The sequence below is a fragment of the Amblyraja radiata genome, chromosome 29, assembly GCF_010909765.2.
Source record: "Amblyraja radiata isolate CabotCenter1 chromosome 29, sAmbRad1.1.pri, whole genome shotgun sequence".
Classification (NCBI taxonomy): domain Eukaryota; kingdom Metazoa; phylum Chordata; class Chondrichthyes; order Rajiformes; family Rajidae; genus Amblyraja; species Amblyraja radiata.
This window is the reverse complement of record NC_045984.1, coordinates 24,075,777-24,099,882: the sequence shown is the minus strand read 5'-3', so window position 1 is coordinate 24,099,882 and position 24,106 is coordinate 24,075,777. Positions and strand designations below refer to the sequence as shown.

Below are 24,106 nucleotides of genomic sequence, written 5' to 3'. Positions count from 1 at the left end.
GAGATGCTGCCTGTCCCGCTGAGTTACTCCAACATTGTGTGTCTATCTTCAGCAATGAGGGCTCGGACTCACTTGCCCTTGACATGCGTAAAAGACTTGTGGCATCAAGCAAAAATGTATTTACCTTTTGGTTTTAAGTCAACAGATAAACCTGGACCTGATGTACTCCTCTGCATGGATCTATTCTGTGCTGGGATTTGCTAATGTGGGCGTCGCAATTTTCTAATTCCTCGCAAAAACCATAATCCTTCAAATGAGCTCTCGCAGTGAGTGTTGCCGAGGTAACAGGCCGCTAGAGGCAACTCGGCAGAGTCTGTTCCAGCCTCTTGCCTATTTACAAATACACTGAATTTTACTGGTAGTAATCACTCCATAAGATGTTTTTTTTCCCCTTTATCCTTCTAAGGGGGCCCCTAATACAGCCCTGGATGAGATCAATTTATGAATTGTTTGCTTCCTGGCCCAAGTGATTCAACGTTACACAAGATGGTGGATTTAATTTACTAAACAATCAGAGAGTGACTCAAAACCGCTACTGAATAGATAGGTATTTAAAGGTGATGTCAACCACTCAAATTTATCGATTTTAATAGACATTGTGAGAAAATGAAGCTTAATCAAAATCATCTTTACATTACTTTAGACTTTACTTTAGAGATACAGCGCGGAAACAGGCCCTTCGGCCCAACGAGTCCGCGCTGACCATCGATCACCCCGTACGCCAACACTGTCCTACAAACTAGAGATAATTTACAATTCTCCCAAAGCCAATTAACCTACCAACCCGTAAGCCTTTGGAGTGTGGGAGGGAACCAGAGCAGCTGGAGAAAACCCACGCGCTCACAGGAAGAACGCACAAACTCCGTACACACAGCACCCGTAGTCAGGATCGAAACCGAGCCTCTGGGGGATACTCTAATTAAAGCCATGTTAGTCAATGTTTACTTGTAAGGGTTACTGTCCTTATTCAACAGGTGGATTGGGTTATAGCGAAGGTACATTAGTCTTCATCAGTCAGAGTATTGAGTGTAGAAATTGGGATGTTATGTTAAAATTTACAAGACATTGGTGAGGCCTCATTTGGAATATTGTGTTCAGTTTAGGTCACACTGCAATGTGGGGGGATATTAATAAGCTGGAGTACAGAGAATAGTTATGATGATGTTGCCAGGGCATGAGGGCCTGAGCTACAGTGAGTGAGAGGTTGGGCAGGCCAGGATTCTATTCCTTGGAGTGCAGGAGGTTGAATGGTGATCTTATAGCGGTGTATCAAAATCATGAGGCGAATAGATAGGGTGAATGCATGAGTCTTTTACCCAGGATAGGGCAATCAATAACTGGAGTTAAAGTGAGAGAGGAAAGATTTAATAGGAACCTGCAGGGCAACTTTTTCACTCAGAGGAGGCAGGAGGTATTGATTGGAAAGGTCAAGGGCCAAATATGGGGAAATGGGACTAGGTTAAATGGGGCATCTTAGTCGGCCTGGGCCTGTTTCCGTGCTGTGTGACTCCCTAACATTTTTCTTCCAAAAGAATCTGCATTTTCTCTACTGCCTGAAACATTGATTCGGGGGTGGCAAGGGCAAAGTATTGACAGCAAAGCCAGTCTTCCAACGTTGTTTGGCTCTGCTCATCGAGAAACCATTCTCCAAACTTCAACACCAGCAAGACACGCTTGACATCCAACCAGTTCTTCAGCACATGTGGCGAGTCTCTGAGCCCAGTCTTCACGCTGAATGCTTTACTGCATGGACCCCAAAGCAAGGCTTGAAGGATGCTTTTCGCTTCACGGATATGTATTCTCTTGTATGGGTCGGCACGCAAGAGTAAGTGGGCAAGGTGTTGAAGGCCCTCGGAGTAGGCAGATAGCGGGCAGATTAGGGGCAGGTCGCTGGTGTTGTACTCTTCGTCTTCGCTCAGCCTTGAGATGCTCTCGAAGGGATTCGGCATGTGTAGAACTTCATAGATCAGGATGCCCAATTGGAACTCGTCCACCATTTTGTACTGGGAGGTGGACATCATTTCGGGAGCTTGTCGGGCAAGATCAGGGTGGTGCTTCTGGTCCACGGCAGTGTTCCTTTGCTTCGCTTTGGAGAAGTTGCTGATTACAAGTCTCGGCAGCTGGAGGATATCATCTTGGGCCTGGCTTCCTGGATTAGCCACCTGGCCGGGCATCTTAACCAGCAGCAGGTTTTCTAAGCGGAGATCGCAGTGGATGACGCCCTGGTTCTTCAGGTGTTCCAGCCCCAGGCAGAGCTGCAGAAGAAGAAGGCTTATTTGCCGCTCGTAGACTTCTGCCTGGGACACGTGAAGCGACGCGGACTCGTTTACAAAGTCCGCCATGGTTTGAAAGGGGGTCTCCTGCGTGATGATCACAAACTGCCGCGTTTTATCGAGCTGACTCTCTGGGTTGGCTTCAGACGTCTCGGCAGCGGCTCCTGTTTCAACGCCGGAGACTTCAGACTCTGGAACATCGGCACACAAGACCGCCTCTTCAGTAGGTGAGAGGTTTGTAGGAAGAGCGGCCATAAAGTGACCTCTCACCTGTTGCACATTGAAATGGACCGGGAGGCTTTCCTGTACCGACAGCCCGTCTGGTTCCTTCTCCAGGGGCTCTTGATTCAATGTTTTTGAGATCTGCAATTGACAGAAATAAAAAGTGTGCTGTCAGACATCTAATTATTATCTGAAGAATTGTCCCGACCCGAAACGTTGCCCATCCCAGTCCTTCAGAGAAAGTGCCTGACCTGCTGAGGTACTCCAATGCTTTGTGCTTTGCTCATGATTCCAGCACCTGCAGTTCCTTGTTGCTCCTATTTCTTGACTATAGTTCTGCCAAACACTTGGACCTAGACATCAGCACCCACCTCTGGCACTGGATTCTTGAATTCCTGACTTAGACCACAATCAGTGAGAATAAGTGACACAATATCCTGCGCCTTAATTCTCTACATTGGGCCTCTGAAATACCACGACCTCTCTGTCACTAGTGGGCCGCTGTCATCAGGCTGCTGAATGGTCCACCCTTAAATTCGGGTGTAGTCCCGATCTTCCAGCCTACCTCATGGGGTCAGGGAAAGAGCGCTCATGTCGCGGCTCTTTTTCCACCAATCTTTCCACCACAAGAAGCACAAGAAGTGCAAGACGCCATTATATGCAGATGCCGAGAAGTGTGTGCAGCTCTGGCTGAACAATTTCTAATCTTGTGATGTGGACTCGATAAGAAGATGATGCCTACCTCATTGCAGACCCTGGACTTTTTTTCCTGCAGCTTTAATGTTATAATCCTGTAACACTATAAGTATCTTCACTCAAGTGTTTTTCTCTTTGCACTACCTGTTGTACGTATAGACATAGAAACATAGAAATTAGGTGCAGGAGTAGGCCATTCGGCCCTTCGAGCCTGCACCGCCATTCAATATGATCATGGCTGATCATCCAACTCAGTATCCCGTACCTGCCTTCTCTCCATACCCTCTGATCCCCTTAGCCACAAGGGCCACATCTAACTCCCTCTTAAATATAGCCAATGAACTGGCCTCGACTACCCTCTGTGGCAGAGAGTTCCAGAGATTCACCACTGGGTGAAAAAAGTTCTTCTCATCTCGGTTTTAAAGGATTTCCCCCTTATCCTTAAGCTGTGACCCCTTGTCCTGGACTTCCCCAACATCGGGAGCAATCTATATGGCCTTATTACACTTGTTTATAGCGTAATTTGATTTGACGATATCGATACACCTGACAATAATAAACCAATACCTTTCTACCAGACCCCAAAATATGGCTTTGGTGCAATATCACTAAATGAAACCATCTCTAAAATAGCAATGAAGTATGTCATGTTAAGGAGTAAATTATTAAATATTTATAATTGCATTATAATTTCATTTTTTTCCATATTCTTCTGAAAACCAGTGGCTTTCTATATGAAAGAGTTAAGAACCAATTCCTTGTTTTCTGTATCTGTTTTGATGCAAATGGAGTCACAGCATGGAAACAGCGTGGAAACAGGCCCTTCGGCCCAACTCATCCATGTTGGCCAAGACGCTCCATCTAAGCTAGTCCCATTTTACCACGTTTGGCTATTGTGTGATAAGAATGCACTTCCTAAATGTTCTAAATCATCACTTTAGTTTCTTTCATCTTCTGTTATTACCTCAGAAATGTAGAAATATATATTTCAGCATTTTCACTGCTCCCACCTATATTTACTGTACAAATACAGGGAAGAGGCTTCTCAAACATTTTAATAATATCTGTAATGACTTGTTTATGCTCAAAATCGAAAGATCTGGATGAAAAGTTCAGTAATTTCCCAATGCTTATTGCAAAATTATGGTTTTACTAGTGGAAGGAGATTTCATAATTTCATAATAGAATATAGTTACATACTGTAATAACCGCTTTAGTCAGACATATAGCCAGCTTTTCATAGCACATCTGTCAAGTATCTTTGATGCTATGGTGTACCCCCCCCCCCCCTCCCCCCCCCCCATTCCCCGCTTATCCATGTGCCGATCTAAAACCCTCCAAAACACCGCTATCTTATCTGCCTCCACCACCAACGGTGGCAGCGTGTTCCAGGCACGCATCACTCTCAACATGCCCGGCACATTGCCTTTAAACTTTGTCCCTCTCACCTTAAAGCTATGTCCTTTAGTCTTTGACATTTCCTCCCTGGAAATAAAATGTCACTGGTCGTAGTTTATTGAGGCCATTTATGGTTATCAACCTTGGCTATTGCACAATACAAGCCAGAAAACTAACCCCTAGCTTGAACCACCTAATAATATGCAAAGGGTGTAGTTAATAATCAGACCATCAGGGAAGACTTCAAAATATTTCTGTATTTTATTCCTTCAATACCTATTTGGAGTATGAATATTTTTTTTGTTACTTTATTCTAATTTTATTGGTTTCTGTTATCTGATTCTGGTGTGTGACATTAGGCTGAGATAAATCTGAGGACAATACTGTCCCACGATATCATTGGTATAGGTTTATTATTGACACGTGTAATGAGAAACATGTTGTCTGTGTGCCATCTAACTATATCAGATAACTCTATACATGAAAACTATTAAGCCATACACAAGTACAACTGGTAGAGTAAAGAGAAAACTACCAGTTAAGAGTATAGGTTTTCAGCATTGTATCCTTAATGCCCCTGTCCCACTTAGGAAACCTGAACGGAACCCTCTGGAGACTTTGCGCCCCACCCAAGGTTTCCGTGCGGTTCACGGAGGTTTTTGTCAGTCTCCCTATCTGCTTCCACTACCTGCAACCTCCGGCAACCACCTGCAACCTCCGGGAACTGCACGGAAACCTTGGGTGGGGCGCAAAGCCTCCAGAGGTTTCCATTCAGGTGGGACAGGGGAATTATAATTCCAGAGGGGAAAAAAATCTAATGTCCACAACGAGGTAGGTTGGAAGATTGGAACTACATCCTAGACTATGGGAGAACTGTTCGGAAGACTGATAACAGCGGGGAAGAAGCTGTTCCTGAATCTGGTGGTACATGCTTTCAAGCTTTTATATTTTCTGCTTGACAGGAGCAGAAAGAAGAAGGGATGAGAATGGTCTTTGGTTATGTTGGCTGCTTTCTGAGACAGCGTGGTGTAGATGGAGTCACTTGGTGGGGATTCGGGTCTGTTTGATATGCTGAGCTGCATCCACTATTCATTGCAATTTCTTGCAGCTTTGGGCAGAGCTGTTCCATTCGGCCCATGGACAGTTTCATATCTCCATCCATTGCTCTGCAGATTTACTATGAACCCAAACACAAAGTGCTGGCAGAATTCAATGGATCAGACAGCATCTGTGGAGGGAATGATCAGACCATGCTTCTTGTTTTAGCTTTAGTTTTTAGTTTCAGAGAAACAGCATGGAAACAGGCCCTTTGACCCACCAAACCCACGCTGACCCTTCGATCGCCCATTATTACACTAGTTCTATATTATCCCACTCTCTCATCCGCTCCCTACACACTAGGGGCAATTTACAGAGACCAATTCACCAACAAACGCGCACGTCTTTGGGAAGTGGGTGGTAGCTGGAGCACCCGGACAAAAAACCCACACAGTCAGAGGGAAGAACGTGCAAACTCCGCGCAGACAGCACCTGCGGTCCGGATCAAACATGGGTCTCTGGCGCTGGGAGGTCTGAAGAAAGGTCTGGACCCTTCAGACTGCCTGATGGACTGAGTTCCTCCAGCACTTTGTTTTGTGCTTGGGATTCCAACATCTGCAGGTTCTTGTGTCTCCAATGAACTGTAGATGTTTGGTGCACTGTATTTTTTATAATACCGGTGCAATTGTTGGTGGAGAGGTTCAACAGGTGGCAGGACTGTACTTTCCTGTGCCCATTTCGTGGAAACATCTACAGCCAGCATAGCTGCTATCAAAGACAGCTGTGTGAGGGAGATACTTGGACCATTGCATTTGTGGCAGAAACAAATGAATGACAGGGGCAGCTGGCTACAGACGTTTCTTTAGTACACAGAGTAACCTTTTAAACTTCGTAAAGTGTCAAACAAAAATGTCAAGTGTTAACGGGTTAATTGTTGAGGTCATTGACCTTCCACGGTCATATATCTGAAACATTATCTGTTTCCCTCTCCTGCCCAGAAGTCATGTTTGGGAATTTCATTTTTGGCCTCGGATGTTAGTCCATGTGCAGGGAAGGTATGTGTTGGTAGGAACTGCAGATGCTGGTTTAAACCGAAGATAGACACGAAATGCTGGAGCAACTCAGCGGAGCGGGTCGAGATTCTTCTTCAGTCTGAGTTACCCCAGCATCTTGTGTCTATCCGCAGGGAAGGATTGTTCTGCAGCCAAGCTCAAATCTTCTTCTGGAGCTGTACAGCCTCAGCCCACAATATCCGTGTTGAACATGTTGCTAAATTAACCTAATTTCCTATGACCACACGTGATCCACATCCCTCCATGTTCTGGATATCCATGTGCCTTTCTAAAACGCCATATCATATCTGCCTCCACGACCACCCCTGACAGTGTGTTACAGGCACCCACCATCCTCTATGTAAAAACACTTGCCCTGTACATCTCCTTTAAACTTCAACCCCTCTGACCTTATGGTTATGACCTCTAGTCTATTGACATTTCCACCCTGGGGGAAAAAAAAGGTTCTAACTATCTACCCTATCTATTCCTCTCATAATTCTGCAAACTTCTATCAGGGGTCCCCTCAACTCATATGCTCCAATCGAACCTCTGTCCAACCTCTCCATGTAGCTGATACATAGAAAAAAAAACATAGAAAAAAAATAAGTGCAGGAGTAGGCCATTCGACCCTTCGAGCCAGCACCACCCTCTTATCCAGGCAGCATTCTGGTAATCCATTTCCACACCCTCTTCAAAGGCTTCTCCTCCCTCCTAGAATTGGCCTCCCTTTTCCTCGTCAATTACTTCTTAGATATCCTACCTTTTCCAGTGTTTCCCCCCGCATATTCTCTATTGATGTTGATCATTTCCGTCCATCGAGTCTATGTCAGTGCGTAGAGCAATTACATTGCCCACAAGTTTTCCTTGTTACTTATTCATCCCAAATTCCTCATCAATACCCCCTAACCCCTGTCAGATTCTTCTGCTCCCCCGCACTGTGTGGGCACTTTAGATCGGCCAATTTACCTGCTAACCAGGTCAATGAGATGTGGGAGGCACCTAGAGTAGAGTCCTAGAGTCAGAGAGTCACACAGCACGGAAACTGGTCCTTCGGCCCAACGTCCATGCCAACCAAGATGTCCCATCTAAGCTGATCCCATTTGCCTGGATTTTATCTGGTGCTCTGGTTTTCTCCCATAACTCCATAATTGGCTTCTGTAAATTGTCGTTGGTGTGTAAGATAGAACTGGTGTATGGATGATCGTTGGTCAACATGGACTTGGTGGGCTCAAGGGCCGTTTTCCACACTATATCTCTAAACTAAACTAAATGGACAATGACCATTTCATATATCATTGAAGGAGGCCATTCGGCCCATTGAGTTTCTGCCGACTCTCAAAGAAATCCCATTCTGACCACAAATTGTCCTTGTAATCTATGGTCCCCATAATTCCATTAAGTCCTTCACCCTCTCTCCACCAACCACTTCAGATTCCATCACCCACCTACACTCAGGGACATGTACAATAGTCAACTAGCTTACCAATCCACATGTATTTGGATTATGGGAGGGAACCGGAGCATTAATGGGAAACCCATGCAGTCCAAGAGAGAAAGAGCGTGCAAACTCGTCCCAGATATCACAACTCTGGATGGCTTGATTGTAATCACGTATAGTCTTTCCACTGACTAGGTAGCACGCAATAAAAAAGCTTTTCACTGTACCTGGGTACACGTGACAATAAACTAAATTGAACCAAACTAAACCAAACCAAAGTAAAGTAAAAATGCCCCTGTCCCACTTAGGAAACCTGAACGGAAACCTCTGGAAACTTTGTGCCCCACCCGAGGTTTCCATGCGGTTCCCGGAGGTTTTTGTCAGTCTCCCTACCTGCTTCCACTACCTGCAACCTCCGGGAACTGCATGGAAACCTTGGGTGGGGCGCAAAGTCTCCAGAGGTTTCCGTTCAGGCTTCCTAAGTGGGACAGGGCATAAACGAAACAAAACTAAACTAAAATAACAAATTCTGTGACTAGGGAGCGAAGGAATAGGCGACGTTTCGGGACCCGAAACGTCGCCTATTCCTTCGCTCCCTAGATGCTGCCTCACCCGCTGAGTTTCTCCAGCATTTTTGTCTACCTTCCATTTTTCCAGCATCTGCAGTTCTTCGTTAAATAATTCTGTGACTGGGATGTTCTGAATATTTTTTACAAATCCTGTTTAAATCTACCTTTCTTTTTCCAGAAACTCATGCAAAGAAAAAATGTTATTACCTTTAACGTGAACTCGTCTTGCATGTATTGGGCTCGATAGTAAACGGCATCTCTGGAGACACAGCAGGGTTTGTCAAACGGCACCTGGAAACCTGGCCAGTCACTTTCACTGAGGTTTAGCGCAGGTTCCTTATCTCGCAGGAAAAGCCTGCTGTATTTTGCGGCAATGCTTCTCAACGACATTGTGCATCTGTTGGCCAGCGTTCTGAAAACCTCTTCCTGACTGTCAGTGTTGATCCAGTTCCTGAGGTCCAGATCTGACGTCTCAAAGTTCAATTTCCCTATGTCCATCTGAGGAACGTGACCGGGGTTCCCATCCAAGCTCTGAGCCTTAGTCATTCCTGCTCTCCTGCTGTGGAGACTCCAAAGGTTGAATTTTTCATCCGCCTTCAGTGGACTACAGGGGCTACTGAAGCTGTTTTTTGTCCAAATCATATTTTTTCCTTCGTAGATGCCGTAGAGCGGGTTGGTTATTTGAAACCCCGGTGAACAGGGCAGACTCTTGGTGAGGGGTGAACCCAACAGAACACCTCCCGGAGCAGAGTTTGTCCTGTTCAGGGTCTTCTTAGGAAGAGGGGGTGGTCGTGCGTCATTGGGGGACTTGGATTTAGGCAGCATCCCTTGAGAGGCCATTAAAGCTTCACTCACGCCCTGCAGAGTCTTTGTAGGGGTCGTACTGGAATGGAGGTCAGCTGTGAAGGGCAAGATAAGAAAGATTGTTATTTTAAAAGAACGGATCTCCTGCTCGAATGTCTTCACGGAAATAAAGAGCGCACAATGTCTTCTCACAAGAAAGGAAGAGATTTGATCTTTTCTTTACGCCTTCCTTCACAGTGAGGAGTGTGGAGGAGTCACTGTGGTGGATGTTTATGTTAAAATGTATTTTGTGTTCCGTTGCTTTTTATTGTATGACTGACTTGGCAAATGAAATTCCTCGTAGGTCGCAAAACATACTTGGCTAATGAAGTATTATTGTGATTGTGATAAGCGATAGGAGCCATTCGGCCCATCAAGTCTACTCTGCCATTCAAACCAGGACTGATGTATCTCTCCCTCTTAAAATGATCCTCCTGCCTTCTTCCCCACAACCGCTGACACCCGTGCTAATCTAGAATCTATCTACCTCTGCCTTAAAAAATATCCATTGGCTTGCCCACCACGGCCTTCTGTGGCAATGAATTCCACAGATTCACCACTCTTTTGCCTAGACTAGGGGAATCAAGAAGGCTGGGGGGCAGAGCTTTAAGGTGAGGGGGCAAAGTTTAAAAGAGATGTGGGGGGCATGTTATTTGCAAAGAAGGTGGTGAGTGCCTGGAACATGCTGCCAGGGATGGTGGTGGAGGCAGATACCATAGTGGTATTTAAGTGGCTTTTAGATAGTCACTTAGAAATGCAGGGAATGGAGGGATATGGATTATATGCAGGCAGAGGTGATCAGTTTAACTTTGCATTATGGATATTGTGGCTGGTGGGCCTGTTCCTGTGCTGTACTCTTCTATGTTCTATATTAAAGTCTGTCACCACATGCCTGCCTTCACTTCTGCTTTCCCGAGAGAAGCTGGTTCCCCCATGTCCTCCACAGACGCTGCCCGACCTGCTGAGTTCCTCCAGCACCTTGTGTTCTACACAAGATTCCAGAACTGCGGTTCCTTGTGTCAACATTTAAAGACATCTCATACAGCCATTATTGATGCAATTATTCATGTTATTGGAGGTTATATCAACCTTTCCTTAAGTATATAATTAACTGTATTTCCAAGAATTAATGGTATCATTTAATGGTTTCTGATTTTCAATTTATATCAATTTTATATCAAAGCAGAGAAGTGGCCAAAAGGACTCTTGGCGACTGTGGAGCGGTATGTTCAGCTAGATCTACAAGATCATGCATCATGTCTACATTGATCCATGTTGATGCTTTGTCTCTGTCTCGGTCTCTCTCAATCTACCTGTTTCTGTCTTTTTCACCCTCTCTAATTATCTATCTATCTATCTATCTATCTATCTATCTATCTATCTATCTATCTATCTATCTATCTATCTATCTATCTATCTATCTATCTATCTATCTATCTATCTATCTATCTATCTATCTATCTATCTATCTATCTATCTATCTATCTATCTATCTATTATATATATATATATTTCTAATTCAGAGAAGCAAAGAGCTGGTGAGGGACTCCATTAACATTTTATTGCCAGCTATTCTGATGGAGATCCACATTTAGATATTTAAAGTGAGCGCTACAAATGCAAAGCCATCCAAGGTTCACAACAGGATTTCACTGCCTACTCATTCCATCTATATGCAACTGATTTAATGAAGCATTCTCCATGCAAGGGTTGCCTTTATTTCACATGTACCAAGGTGAAAGGCCTTGTTTCGTATCTCTCCTCCCTCTCTCCCTTCTCCCGAATCATCTCTTCTCAATTCTCGATCTCTATGTCAGGGGATCGCGGCCGGAGGCGCGAGCGCGATGAGCGAGCGAGAGCTCTGCGCTGCGCGAGCTTAGAGCAGACGAGCTGCGGCTCTCGATCTCTCTCTCTCTCTCTCTCTCATTTCTCTCTCTCTCTCTCTCTCCCCCCTCTCTCTGCTTCTCTCTCCCCCCTCTCTCTGTCTCTCTCTGTCTCTCCTACTCCCCTCCCTCCCATTTGATGTCAGTTAGGCTCTGTGCTGGCCACATATTAGTGTAAACTGCTGTTCTAAGGCCAACCAGGATGACATCACGTTCAATTGAACCATGTAAATTCAACCATCAGTGAGGCTATTTCCTCTGTCTTTCATGTTTAGTTTATTGTGTATGTGTACGTGTTTCCTTAAGACCAAACCTTTTTAGAAATGTACATGGTTTTCCATTTCCAAATATGAGTTGTGTAATTGTGGTTTACAGTGGAAGTTAGTTCCTTGTGAAGACATCGGATATTATTTTATTAACCATTACTGCAAACCTACCTCAGAATATAAAGAGTTAAACTCAGACGCTCAACACCTATTCCTTTGACTAACAGGTTAACGTGTGCATCTGGATAACAAAGCCACATAAGTCAGGCTGCTGTTCATCATCCACAGCTCAGCGTTCAACTCACCCATCGCCCCCCAAACTCTTCTCAAGGTTGCAGCACAGTGGCGTAGCTGGTAGAGCTACTGTCTCACAGGGTCAGAGATCTGGGTTCGATCCTGGCCTCAGGTGCTGCCTGTGTGGAGTTTGCACATCCGCCCTGTGACTGCATGGGTTTCCTCCGGGCGCTCCCATCTCCTCCCACATCCCAAAGACGTGCGGCTTTGTAACTTAAATGGCCTCTACAAAAATTGTGTCGGGAGAGGATGGGAAAGTGGGATAACATGGAACTAGTGTGAATGGGTAGACACAACATGCTGGAGTAACACAGTGGGTCAGGCAGCATTCCTGGAGAACATGACAGTCGACGTTTCGGGTCGGAACTCTTATTCAAGATTTGGCTCGAAACTTCACCTCTCCATGTTGTCCAGTGATGCTGCCTGACCCACTGAGATACTCCAGCATTTTGTGTCTACCTTTGGTATATACTCGCATCTGCAGTTCTTTGCTATTATATGGGGTGAACCGGAGATCGATGGTTGTTGGGCTGAAGGAACTGTTTCCATGCTGGATCTTTCAATCTTTTTTATTTAGACTTTTAGAGATACAGTGCAGATACAGGGCCTCATGCCCACCGAGCCCATGCTGACTAGCGATAACCCCGTACACATGTACTATTCTACACACTAGGGACAATTTACGATTAGCAGAATCCAGTTAACCTACAAACCTGCACGTCTTTGGAGTGTGGGAGAAAACCAGAGCACCGGGGGGAAACACAGGTGGTCAAAGGGTGAAAGTACAAACTCCGTACAGACAACATCCACAGTCAGTGTCGAACCCGGGTCTCTGGCGCTGTAAGGCAGCAACTCTATCACTGTAGCATTGTACCACCCACAATTAAAGAAACCCTGTGACTGGACGTGTGAAATCCCTTGGTCCCATGGCTCTGATGATACCGCTTCCTCAGAAGCAAGGAGGAAGAACTGCTTGTGTTTGCAACACACCAACAATGGGGAACTCATTGAGGAAGTTGTGCAGCGAGCTCAGTCCATGGTAGCCAATGCTGAAAGCAGAAATTGAGGCTGTTGTAGGGGATTTGAACAAAAAAAAGTAGAAAAGTCAGAAAAGTAGAGAATTGATATGTTCTGTGCCGGGGTGCAGATGGGGCAGAGAGAGAGGGGGGCTAAACGGCAGAAGTTTAGACTTTAGAGATACGGCGTGGAAACAGGTCCTTTTTCGGCCCATGCCGACCAGCGATCACCCCAAACATCATCACTATCCTACAAACTAGGAACAATTTACAATGTACAGAAGCCAATTAACCAAGCACCAGTTGTCAGGATCGAACCTGGATCTCTGGCGCTGTAGGGCTGCAGGTCTACCGCTGCGCCACTGTGCCGCTGTTAATGCTGCAATAACAGAATCGCAGTGAATAGTTCTTGATATAGGACTCACATTGTAGCACAGTGGTCCATGCCCAGATAGGGTCAGGCCATTGCACAGTACATGTTACTGACTGACATGGATACAGCTGGTCACACATGGCTTGATAAATTAGCTACTAAGGAAGGAGACATTTTATTTGTACATAGCTAGAACAGGGAAGAAAAGTCACATTTTCTTTTTAGGTATTTGGCTATGTTTGGTATTTCAAAGTCTTGAAAATAACCGCAAAATGAAATGTATTGGTATGCATTGTGGGATAGTTCTTGGTAGTTTATCTACACTTAACCCATGGTAGCAAGCTGAATAAGATTAAAGACAATGTTTTCACATTTGCAGATAATACTAAATTAAAAGGGGAAGAGATCACGTGGAACAAACCAGCTGCAGTCCATTGGGGCGATTATTAAAGTATCTGAAACATAGAAAATAGATGCAGGAGTAGGCCATTCGGCCCTTCGAGCCAGCACGCCATTCAATATGATCATGGCTGATCATCCAAAATCAGTACCCCGTTCCTGCTTTCTCCCCATATCCCTTGATTCTGTTAGCCCCAAGAGCTATATCTAACTCTCTCCTGAAAACATCCAGTGAATTGGCTTCCACTGCCTTCTGTGGCTGAGAATTCCACAGATTCACAACTCTCTGGGTGAAAATGTTTTTCCTCATCCCAGTCCGAAATGGCCTACCCCTTATTCTTAAACTGTGACCCCCCCCCCACCGGTTCTGGACTCCTGCAACATCTAGCCTGTCCAACCCCTTCAGAAATGTGGGTAGCGAGTGTAATTCAGTGGTGATGATAGTGATTTGTCCAGGTGCATAGTTCATGGTGATGAGAGGGACGCTAGGTGAAACTGGTCAGGAATAGATCAGTAAAGCAGATCTCCGTTTATGAAATAGCCATCAAGTCATAGAGTGTGACAGCATGGAAACAGGCCCTTCGGTCCAACTTATCCATGAAGACCTAGATGACCCATCTACGCTGGCCCCACCTGCCAGCGATTGGCCCATGTTCCTCTAAACAATTCCTATCCATGTCTTCTAATGCCTGCCTCAACTACCTCCTGTGCAGCTCAAGCCATGCACCCACTATCCTCAGTTAAACATTAGTCCCGCACGTTCCTGTTAAATCTTCAGTTTCAGTTTTAGTTTACTGTCACGTGTAGCGAGGTACAGTGAAAAGCTTTTGTTGCATGCTAACCAGTGAGCTGAAAGATGATACGTGGTTACAATTGAGATACAGGATAAGGGAATAACATTTAGTGCAAGGTAAAGCCAGTAAAGTCCGATCAAAGATAGTCCGAGGGTCCCCGATTCAGGACTGCAAATCTTGACCCTCCCGTCTTAAATCAAAGTACAAGGTAGACACATAATGCCGGTGTAACTCAGCGGGACAGGCAGCATCCGAGAAGGAATGGGTGACATTTCGGTTCAAGACCATTCTTCAGACCCGAAACGTCACCCATTCCTTCTCTCCAGAGATGCTGCCTGTCCCGCTGAGTTACTCCAGCATTTAGTGTCTACCTTCGACTTAAACCAGCATCTGCAGTTCTTTCCTACACATTAAATCTAAGTCCATTGGTTCTTGATTTCCTGCACCCTGGGTCAAAGATTCTCCACACTTACCCTATGAGGTCCCCCTCATGATTTTACACTACTTTATAAGATTATGCCTCCTGCACTTAAGGGATAAAGTCCTAGCCTGCCTAATCTTTTCCTATTGCCAGGGCCCCTGTGTCTTGGTAACTTCCCTAAATATCTTTTCTACACACCTTCCAGCTTAATGACGTCCTTCCTACAGCAGGGTGACCAAAATAATCATAATACTCCAAATTCAGACTCACCAATGTCTTGTACAACTAACATAATGTCACACCTTCTATGCCGACTGTTCATAACCTCTTCCATCTACCTGTGTTGCTAGTTATGTCATAAGATCATATTCATAAGTGATAGCAGCAGAATTGGGCCATTCGGCTCATCAAGTCTGCTCCGCCATTCAATCATGGCTGATCTATCTGTCTCCTAACCCCATTCTCCTGCTTTTTCCCATAACCCCCGATATCCATACTAATCATGAATCGATCGATCTCTGCCTAAAAAATATCCATTGACAGCCTCCATAGCCTACTGCGGCTAAAAAAGAATTCCACAGATTCACCTCCCTCTCGCTAAAGAAATTTCTCCTCATCTCCTTCCTGAAGGAACATCCTTTAATTCTGAGATTATGACCTAGTCCTAGACTCTCCCATTAGTGGAAATATCCTCTCCACATCCACTCTATCCAAGCCTTTCCCTATTCGGTAAGTTTCAATGAGGTCCCCCCCCCTCATCTTTCTAAACTTCAGCGAGTACAGGCCCAGTGCCGTCAAACGCTCATCATATGTTAACCCACTAATTCCTGAGATCATTCTTGTAAACCTGGACAAGTTACTGGACAAGCGTTTTCAGCAGGGATTGTAACTGGATTCAGGAAGTAATTGGACATATATCTGGAGAGGGAAGTTGCAGACCAATATATGGAGAAGGCAGGAAGTTGGTGTTAAAATCAACCAAAAACCAAACTTTTTTAGTGCCTCTTTCTCTTCCTTAAAAAGCCTTGTGTTTTTTTTAATATAAAATCTCCATGTACCATTAACCATAATGTCAGGCTGCAGATGTTGTTGTTTCCGCCCAGATGTTTAAAGGATGAAATTGCACTGTCAGTGGTAGGAATCATCGGCCAGTTTAACCAGTGGTATTTTTTTCTCTACCATCCATTTAAACCAGCAATGCAGTTCTTTCCTACCCATTGTGTTGCCTGCTGAAGTCAATGGGCAACGCACCCGGGATTTATCACTCTGTGTTAAGGGTGGCTTTCACCCTGCCAGGAACATATAATCCGAAAACTGCACCTCATTTAGCGTGAGATCTCTCGCTGGGAAACTAAAAGTACGCAAAAATGCTGGAGAAACTCAGCGGGTGCAGCAGCATCTATGGAGCGAAGGAAATAGGCAACGTTTCGGCCCGAAACGTTGCCTATTTCCTTCGCTCCATAGATGCTGCTGCACCCGCTGAGTTTCTCCAGCATTTTTGTGTACCTTCGATTTTCCAACAACTAAAAGTACGTGTTTTTCTCAAATACCAGTGCACGGATGAGTATATCTCAGCTCCACAGTTGAATACAAATCATGGAAAGATGCGTAGTCCAACAGTGAGACACAGAGGGTGGTGGGTATATGGTACGAGCTGCCAGAGGAGGTCATTGAGGCAGGTAACTATAACAACATTTAATAGACATTCCGGCAGGTACATGGATAGGAAAGGTTTAGAGGGATATGGGCCAAACGTGGCCAGGTGGGACTAGTGTAGATGATGCATCTTGGACGGCATGGGCAAGCTGGATCGAAGGCCCTATTTCTGTGCTGTATGACCCTATGACTATGATTGCAGAAGGGTCTTGACCCGAAACGTCACCTATTCCTTCGCTAAACTAGGTCACAGTTTAAGGATAAGGGGGAAATCTTTTAGGACCGAGATGAGAAAAACATTTTTCACACAGAGAGTGGTGAATCTTTGGAATTATCTGCCACAGAAGGTAGCTGAGGCCAGTTCATTGGCTATATTTAAGAGGGAGTTCGATGTGGCCCTTGTGGCTAAAGGGATCAGGGGGTATGGAGAGAAGGCAGGTACAGGATACTGAGTTGGATGATCAGCCATGATCATATTGAATGGCGGTGCAGACTCGAAGGGCCGAATGGCCTACTCCTGCATCTATTTTCTGTGTTTCTATGTTTCTATGCTCCATAGATGCTGCCTCACCCACTGAGTTTCTCCAGCATTTTCGTCTACCCTATGACTCTAATCCGTTTATAAGAGACTGCGTTGTTAACGTTATGTATTGGTGTCGGCATATTGGGCAGAGCAATCGGTGATTTTCCTACCAGTTAAGTCATTGCATTCCCTGATGTTGTCTACGTATTTGTAACATACAACATGGTCTATAAGCAACGCATACAGGGAAATGCACTCAATAGAAAAACCAAGTCAAAACAATGTGTAGCCTCGGATCGACATTTCGGATCGAGACCCTTCTTCAGACTACATTCTGAAGTCTGAAGAAGGGTCTCGACCCGAAACGTCACTCATTCCTTCTCTCCAGAGATGCTGCCTGTCCCACTGTTACTCCAGCTTTTTGTGTTAATCTTTGGTTTAAACCAGCATCTGCAATGCCTTCCTATATAAAAATAGTGCTACCTTATCTGATCAAAGGATGCAGTCTAACGTTTGACTTAAAAATAAAAAGAATGATAAACATCACGATAGTGGATGTCGACAGATTCGTAGAGCGACTGCCTGCCCCTTTCCCAGGGTTATGTCTGTGCCTGGGGGTCCCTCGAAAAGAAACACGTGATGTCCATGGAAACCATGTGGTATTTCTGGGACCTTTGGGCACCACAGGGGGTTGAATGCATCCTGGACAAGGATTGTAATATAGTCATTGAATATTTGGTATATTTAATATTTAGTATTTTACTACTAATATTCTAAATATTTCTAAATGTTCTAAATATTTTAGGATATTTAATATTTAGTGTTAAGAATATTTGGTAACTTTGTATTATGCTGGTGGTATGTTGGTATTGTTTGTTTGTAAATATTATTATTGTAAATTTAGTTTTTACTTTTAGAGATAAAATGCGGAACCAGGCCCTTCGGCCCACCGAGTCCACACCGACCAGCGATCCCCACACATTAACCATATTCGACACACATTAGGTACAATTTTACATTCACACCAAGCGAATCAACCTACAAACCTGTACGTCTTTGGAGTGTTGGAGGAAAACAAAGATCTTGGAGAAAACCCACGCGGTCATGGGGAGAACGTACAAACTCTGTACAGACAGCACTTGTAATCGGGATCGAACCCGGGTCACTGGTGCTGTCCTAATTAAGAATGTAAATATGATTTTTTGGCAAGTGTAATGAAGTAAATGATTTGGTGAGATCACACCTGGAGCACGGCGCCAGGATTTGGTCTCCATATTTAAGGAAGAATATGCTTGCTCTGGAGGTAGTGTTGAGCAGGTAGATTAAATTGACTCCTGATTGAGTTGGTTGTACTTGAGTTGGTTACATTTATACCAAGCCAATTAACCTGTGCGTCTTTGGCGTGCAGGAGGAAACCAAAGATCTTGGAGAAATGCGGTAACATACAAACTCCGTACAGACAGCTGCCGTAGACGTGATCGAAACTGAGTCTCTGGCGCTGTGAGGTAGCAAAGTTACCGCTGGGCCACAGTGCCGCCCGCAAATCAACTAATATTCCGCGTTAAGAATATTTGGTGACTTTGTATTATGGTGCTTGGTGTGTTGGTATTGTTTGCTTTGTAAATATTATTATTGTAAATCATTGAATAAATTATTTTTTGTAAAAAAAAAGACAGAATCATAATCATTTGGCTTGTCAATAATAATTGACTATTTGCTGATGACACCAAATACTGATGGGATTAATTAATAATTAGGAGATGGCAACATAATTCGAGGAGGGCATTCATAAACTTGCAAAATAATTGGTCAATGAGTGTCAGCGCAGTTAAATATGAGGTTATGCGTATTAGTTATTACTGAAACTGTGCCTGCGTTGGTGCGCCAGAGAGAGTCATAGAGACATACACCATAAAAACAAGCCCTTCAGCCCATCTAGTCCGCACCAAGCACCCAATTATTCTACCCCCTTTATATTCGCCGACCTCCACATTTTATTTTCAGTTTTAGTTTTAACGATACAGCATGGAAACGGGCCCTTCGGCCCATCGACTCCATCCTGGCCATCAATCATCCTTTATCATTGTTACATTTTTGCAAATCTTTCATCCTTTATTATTTATCTCTCTACATCATCGTCTATATCTCTCGTTTCCCTCTCCCCTGACTAGTCTGAAGAAAGGTCTCAACCCACAACGTCACCCGTTCCTTCTCTCCAGAGATGCTGCCTGTCCCGCTGAGTTAGTCCAGCTTTTTGTGTCGATCTTCAGTTTAAACCAGCATCAACAGTTCCTTCCTACAAAATCACCCATTCACATTAGTTCTATGTTATTACACTTTCTTATCCACTTCCTCCACATTAGGGGCAATTTTACAGAGGCCAATTAACCTACAAACCTGACCTTTCGGGTCGAGACTTTTCTTCCTTTGGGACCCTTCTTCAGAGAAAACTGAATTAGGGTCCCGACCTGAAACGTCACCTATCCATGTTCTCCAGAGATGCTGCTCGACCCGCTGAGTTACTTCTGCACTTAGTGTTTATTTTACAATCATTTAAATATCTATCAAACCTTAGTTAGATCAGTTTTTCAACCAGAAACATTAACTTTGTTTCTCCATCCAACGTTGGTGCCTGACCTGCAACTTATTGCCGACAAAGATAGACACAAAAAGCTGTAGTTACTCAGCGGGTCAGGCAGCATCTCTGGAGAAAAGGAATAGGTGACGTTTCGGGTTGAGTCTGAAGAAGGGTCTCGACCTGAAACATCACCCATTCCTTCTCTCCAGAGATGCTGCCTGCCCCGCTGAGTTACTCCAGCTTTTTGTGTCTATCTTCGGTGTAAACCAGCATCTGCAGTTCCTTCCTACACAAATGTATTCCCAGCATTTTGTGTTTTATTGCATACTTCCAGCAACTGCAGTTTCTTTGATTTTCATTTCGACCTCATTAAGATTGCAATGCACATTTCCGGTTGCCAGGATAGTGAAAAGGACACCGAGGCAATGGTACACAGAAGGTTTACAAGCGATCTAACAATTATCTAAAATATGGCGAAATGCCACTAACCTGAGTTTCAGTTTCGCTCCCCGCAGATGCTGCCTGACTTGCTGAGCATTTCCAGCCCTTTTTGCTTTGTGATCAATTTCTATATTTCCTTTACATTCTTGTCCTTATTTTGCCAACATTTACTTCTGCTGCCTTTGGTTCTATATTTCATTTCTCTCTGAATACCCACGGAGGTTACACTGTGTCCACATATTACACATAGAGGAAATATGTAGAAACAACGAACAATTTAAGTAATACAGTAGATTCTTGCACATGTTATTGTGCCATATGTGGTGTAATTACATCTTTATCATTTATGGCAGATATCTACCCCTCTATCTCACCCATTTACGGTTGCTTTCAATGGCCATTTGCTTCTCACTTGCGCAATGCATTTCACACTTGCTTTAGCCTTAGAGTAATACAGCATAGAAACAAGTCCTTCGGCCCAACATGTCCATGCATGCTGATGAAGTTGCCCAACCGAGCTTGTTCCACCAGTCCCATTTCCTTCCAAACTTTTCCAATCCGTGTACCTGTTCAACTCTCTTTTAAATGTTGTCATTGTACCTGCTTCAACTACTTTGTCTGGCAGCTCATCCCATATATGGGCCATTCTCCGTGTGAAAAAGTTTTCCCCTTCAGATCCCTTTAAAATCTTTCCCCTCCCCACCTCAGATTAGGTGTAAGTTTATGGAGACAGCATGGAAACAGGCCCTTCGGCCCACCAAGTCCACGCCGACCATCATTCACCCGTTCACCCTAGTTCCATGTTTCCCACTTTCTCATCCACTATCCACTATCCATTATCCACTAGGGACAATTTACGGAGGCCAATTAAATTACAAACTGGCATGTCTTTGGGATGTGGGAGGAAACCAGAGGACCAACACAAAAGTCACAGGGAGAACGTGCAAACTCCACGCAGGCAGTAGCAGGGGTAAGGATCGATCCTGAGTCTCAGACACTGTGAGGCGGCAGCTCCACCAGCTCCATCACTCTGCTGCTCTGCTTCTACGTTAAAGAAGTTTACATTGCACTTTCTCTTTTACAATGTAGTAAGTGTCTAATCCAATATATCTTTGTAAGTACTGTTATTTTAGAACCAGGAAGAGAATGAGAAAGATTTCTGACCCAGGGCTGCAGAGTGTTGGGTGTATGAACATTGGACAGTGAAGAAATAGTGTTCCCCCTCTATGGCCAACATCAGGGTATATTATAGTATAGAAACATAGAAACATAGAAAATAGGTGCAGGAGTAGGCCATTCGGCCCTTCAAGCCTGCACCGCCATTGATTGATTGATTGATTGATTGATTACTTTATTAATCCCCTTATTCAGGGGAAATTATGATGTCCTTGCAGCACACTAATAAAAATACAACACAGTATTCATAAAGAAATTCAACACCAAAACATCCCCCCACAGTGATTCCCACTGTGGGGGAAGGCACAAAGTCCAGTCCATATGAATATATGATCATGGCTGATCATCCAACTCAGTATCCTGTACCTGCCTTCTCTCCATACCCCCTGATCTCTTAAGCCAAAAGGGCCACATCGAACTCCCTCTTAAATATAGCCAATGAACTGGCCTCAACTACTTTCCATGGCGGAGAATTCCACAGATTCACCACTCTCTGTGTGAATTTTTTTTTCTCATCATAGTTTTCGTGAGGATGTTCGTGTGGGTGTGGAAGTCAATTGTTCATATTCTATGAATTAAATTGCCCAAACTGATTACTTCTGATCTGTTTTTTGACTGATTAAAAGATACAGCAGGGAAACAGGCCCTTCAGCCCAGAAAGACCACATCGACCACCAATCACCCGTACACACTAGTTTAATGTTATCCCACTTTCTCATCACCTCCCAACACACCAGCTGCAACCTACAGAGGTCTAATAACCTGCTACCCTGTATGCCTTTGGGATGTGAGCGGAAACCAGAGCTTCCACAGGAAACCCACGCGGTCACGGGGAAAAACGTGCAAACTCCACACAGACAGCACCTTAGGGTCAGGATCGAACCCAAGTCTCTGGCGCTGTGAGGCAGCAGCTCTACTGTTGTATGACAATAGGCAATAGACAGTAGGTGCAGGAGTAGGCCATTCGGCCCTTCGATCCAGCACCGCCATTCAATGTGATCATGGCTGATCATCCCCAACCAGTACCCCGTTCCTGCCTTCTCCCCATATCCCATGACTCCGTTATTTTTAAGAGCCCTATCTAGCTCTCTCTTGAAAGCATCCAGAGAACCTGCCTCCACCACCCTCTGAGGCAGAGAATTCCACAGACATGTATGCTGCCAATTTGTTAATGCAGAAGGCATTGAAGAATTAATAGTGAAATATTTGTATTTCAATTTATTAGTTGCAAACGTATGTTAAGTGTTTCAAATGACTGCAGCTAAGGTAGACAAACTGAATATGATAAAGCAGTTAGACACAAAATGCTGGCATAACTCAACGAGACAGGCAGCGTCTCTGGAGAGAAGGAACGGGTGACGCTTCGGGTCGAGACCATTCGAAGGGTCTCGACCCAAAACATCACCCATTCCTTCTCCAGAGATGCTGCTTGTCCCATTGTGTTACTGCAGCCTTTTATATCTATCTTTGGTTTAAACCAGCATCTGCAGTTCCTTCCTACACACGATATAGCAGCTTTTAATTTCCTACGATCCTTTTCTTATTAATATCTTCTCAGACAATCTCGGTTTTGTTGCTAAAAATATGGATTGCACCCTGCACAAGCCCACTGTTTGCGAAACCGGCAAGACTCACCTAGATTAACGTAGATCCTGTCCGCCGAGTCTACACTGCTGGTGGAGTCTTGGGTGCTGAATGTGTCAGAGTCATTTGAAATCGAAGTTAGTTCTTGTGAGCAAGTGCCGCTCGAGTCCGCATCGGAGACACCTTCACTCATTCTGACTGCGAACCTGTCCCTGTGAGATCAAACATAAAAGCAGTAGTAGTTATTTTTTTCCCCCTTCATTTGAACTGACCAGACTTTCTTTCTTGATTCAGGAAGTTCTGAAGCAAGCTGATGTGCGACGTGACATTCTGTACCCAATGCAAGGCTCTGCTCGGCCAAAAGAAAAGGGCGAAAAAAGCGCATGAAACAACCACATGAAATACCCGTCCTTCTAACTGCCTCTGGACATTTGCATCTCGAAACATACGAGTGCATGTGTGTGCAGTGCAGCTAAACCTTCATGCAGAGCGGAAGTGCATTTTTCTTTACTGTTAAACCACCGCACCAAACCACAAAAATAAACGAGATCTCAGTTTCAGCTCTAGTACAGGAGGCTTAATGTGCCAAGGGGTTAATTGCTTTGCAAGTGCCATTACTGTTCGCTTTGCGGCTGGTCTTATGTGCTCTGTTCTTACATACATCCACCATTTCATTCACGGAACATAGAGCAGTACAGCACAAGAACAGGCCCTCCAACCCGCAGTGTCTGTCAAACATGAGGCCGAGCCAAGTTAATCTCATTAGCCTGGACATGATCCACGCCCCTCTATTCCCTGCTTGTCCACATGCTGATCTAAAAGTACATTAAACGCTACGATCGTATCTGCCTCCACCACCACCATCTCAGGCACCCACCACTATCTGCATTAAAAATGATCCTGCAAACCTTGCCCCTCTCACCTCAAATCTATGCCCTCTAGTCCATGACATTTCCACCATGTCTGTCCTTTACGGGGCTGTATCTGCATGTAAAATTATATCTGATTACAGGTACAGGAGCCTGAAAACTGTTCATGTTCAGGTTCAGGCACACATTCTTCCCGACAGTCACTCAGCTATTAAACACTACAACCTCAAATAAGCTCTGAACTACATAGAATATTATTGTTATTATTGCACTATGATTGTCTTTTTTTGTGTACCTATGA

At 44.5% G+C, this 24,106-nt stretch overlaps 1 protein-coding gene across 2 annotated transcripts; it reads right to left on the bottom strand.

Moving 5' to 3' along the window:
- Nucleotides 1-570: 570 nt before the first annotated feature.
- Nucleotides 571-23,394, bottom strand: peak3 (PEAK family member 3). Of its 2 annotated transcripts, none has more exons than XM_033046899.1 (3): nt 22,988-23,394; nt 8,897-9,588; nt 571-2,636 (listed from the first exon to the last, which is right to left on the bottom strand). In XM_033046899.1, the coding sequence occupies exons 1-3, from the start codon at nt 23,127-23,129 to the stop codon at nt 1,512-1,514; spliced, it is 1,959 nt and encodes a 652-aa protein (XP_032902790.1). In that variant the 5' UTR covers nt 23,130-23,394; the 3' UTR covers nt 571-1,511. The 2 variants fall into 2 exon arrangements, with proteins under 2 accessions (XP_032902790.1, XP_032902791.1); XM_033046900.1 differs by lacking the exon at nt 22,988-23,394 and adding an exon at nt 20,551-20,576.
- Nucleotides 23,395-24,106: the final 712 nt, after the last annotated feature.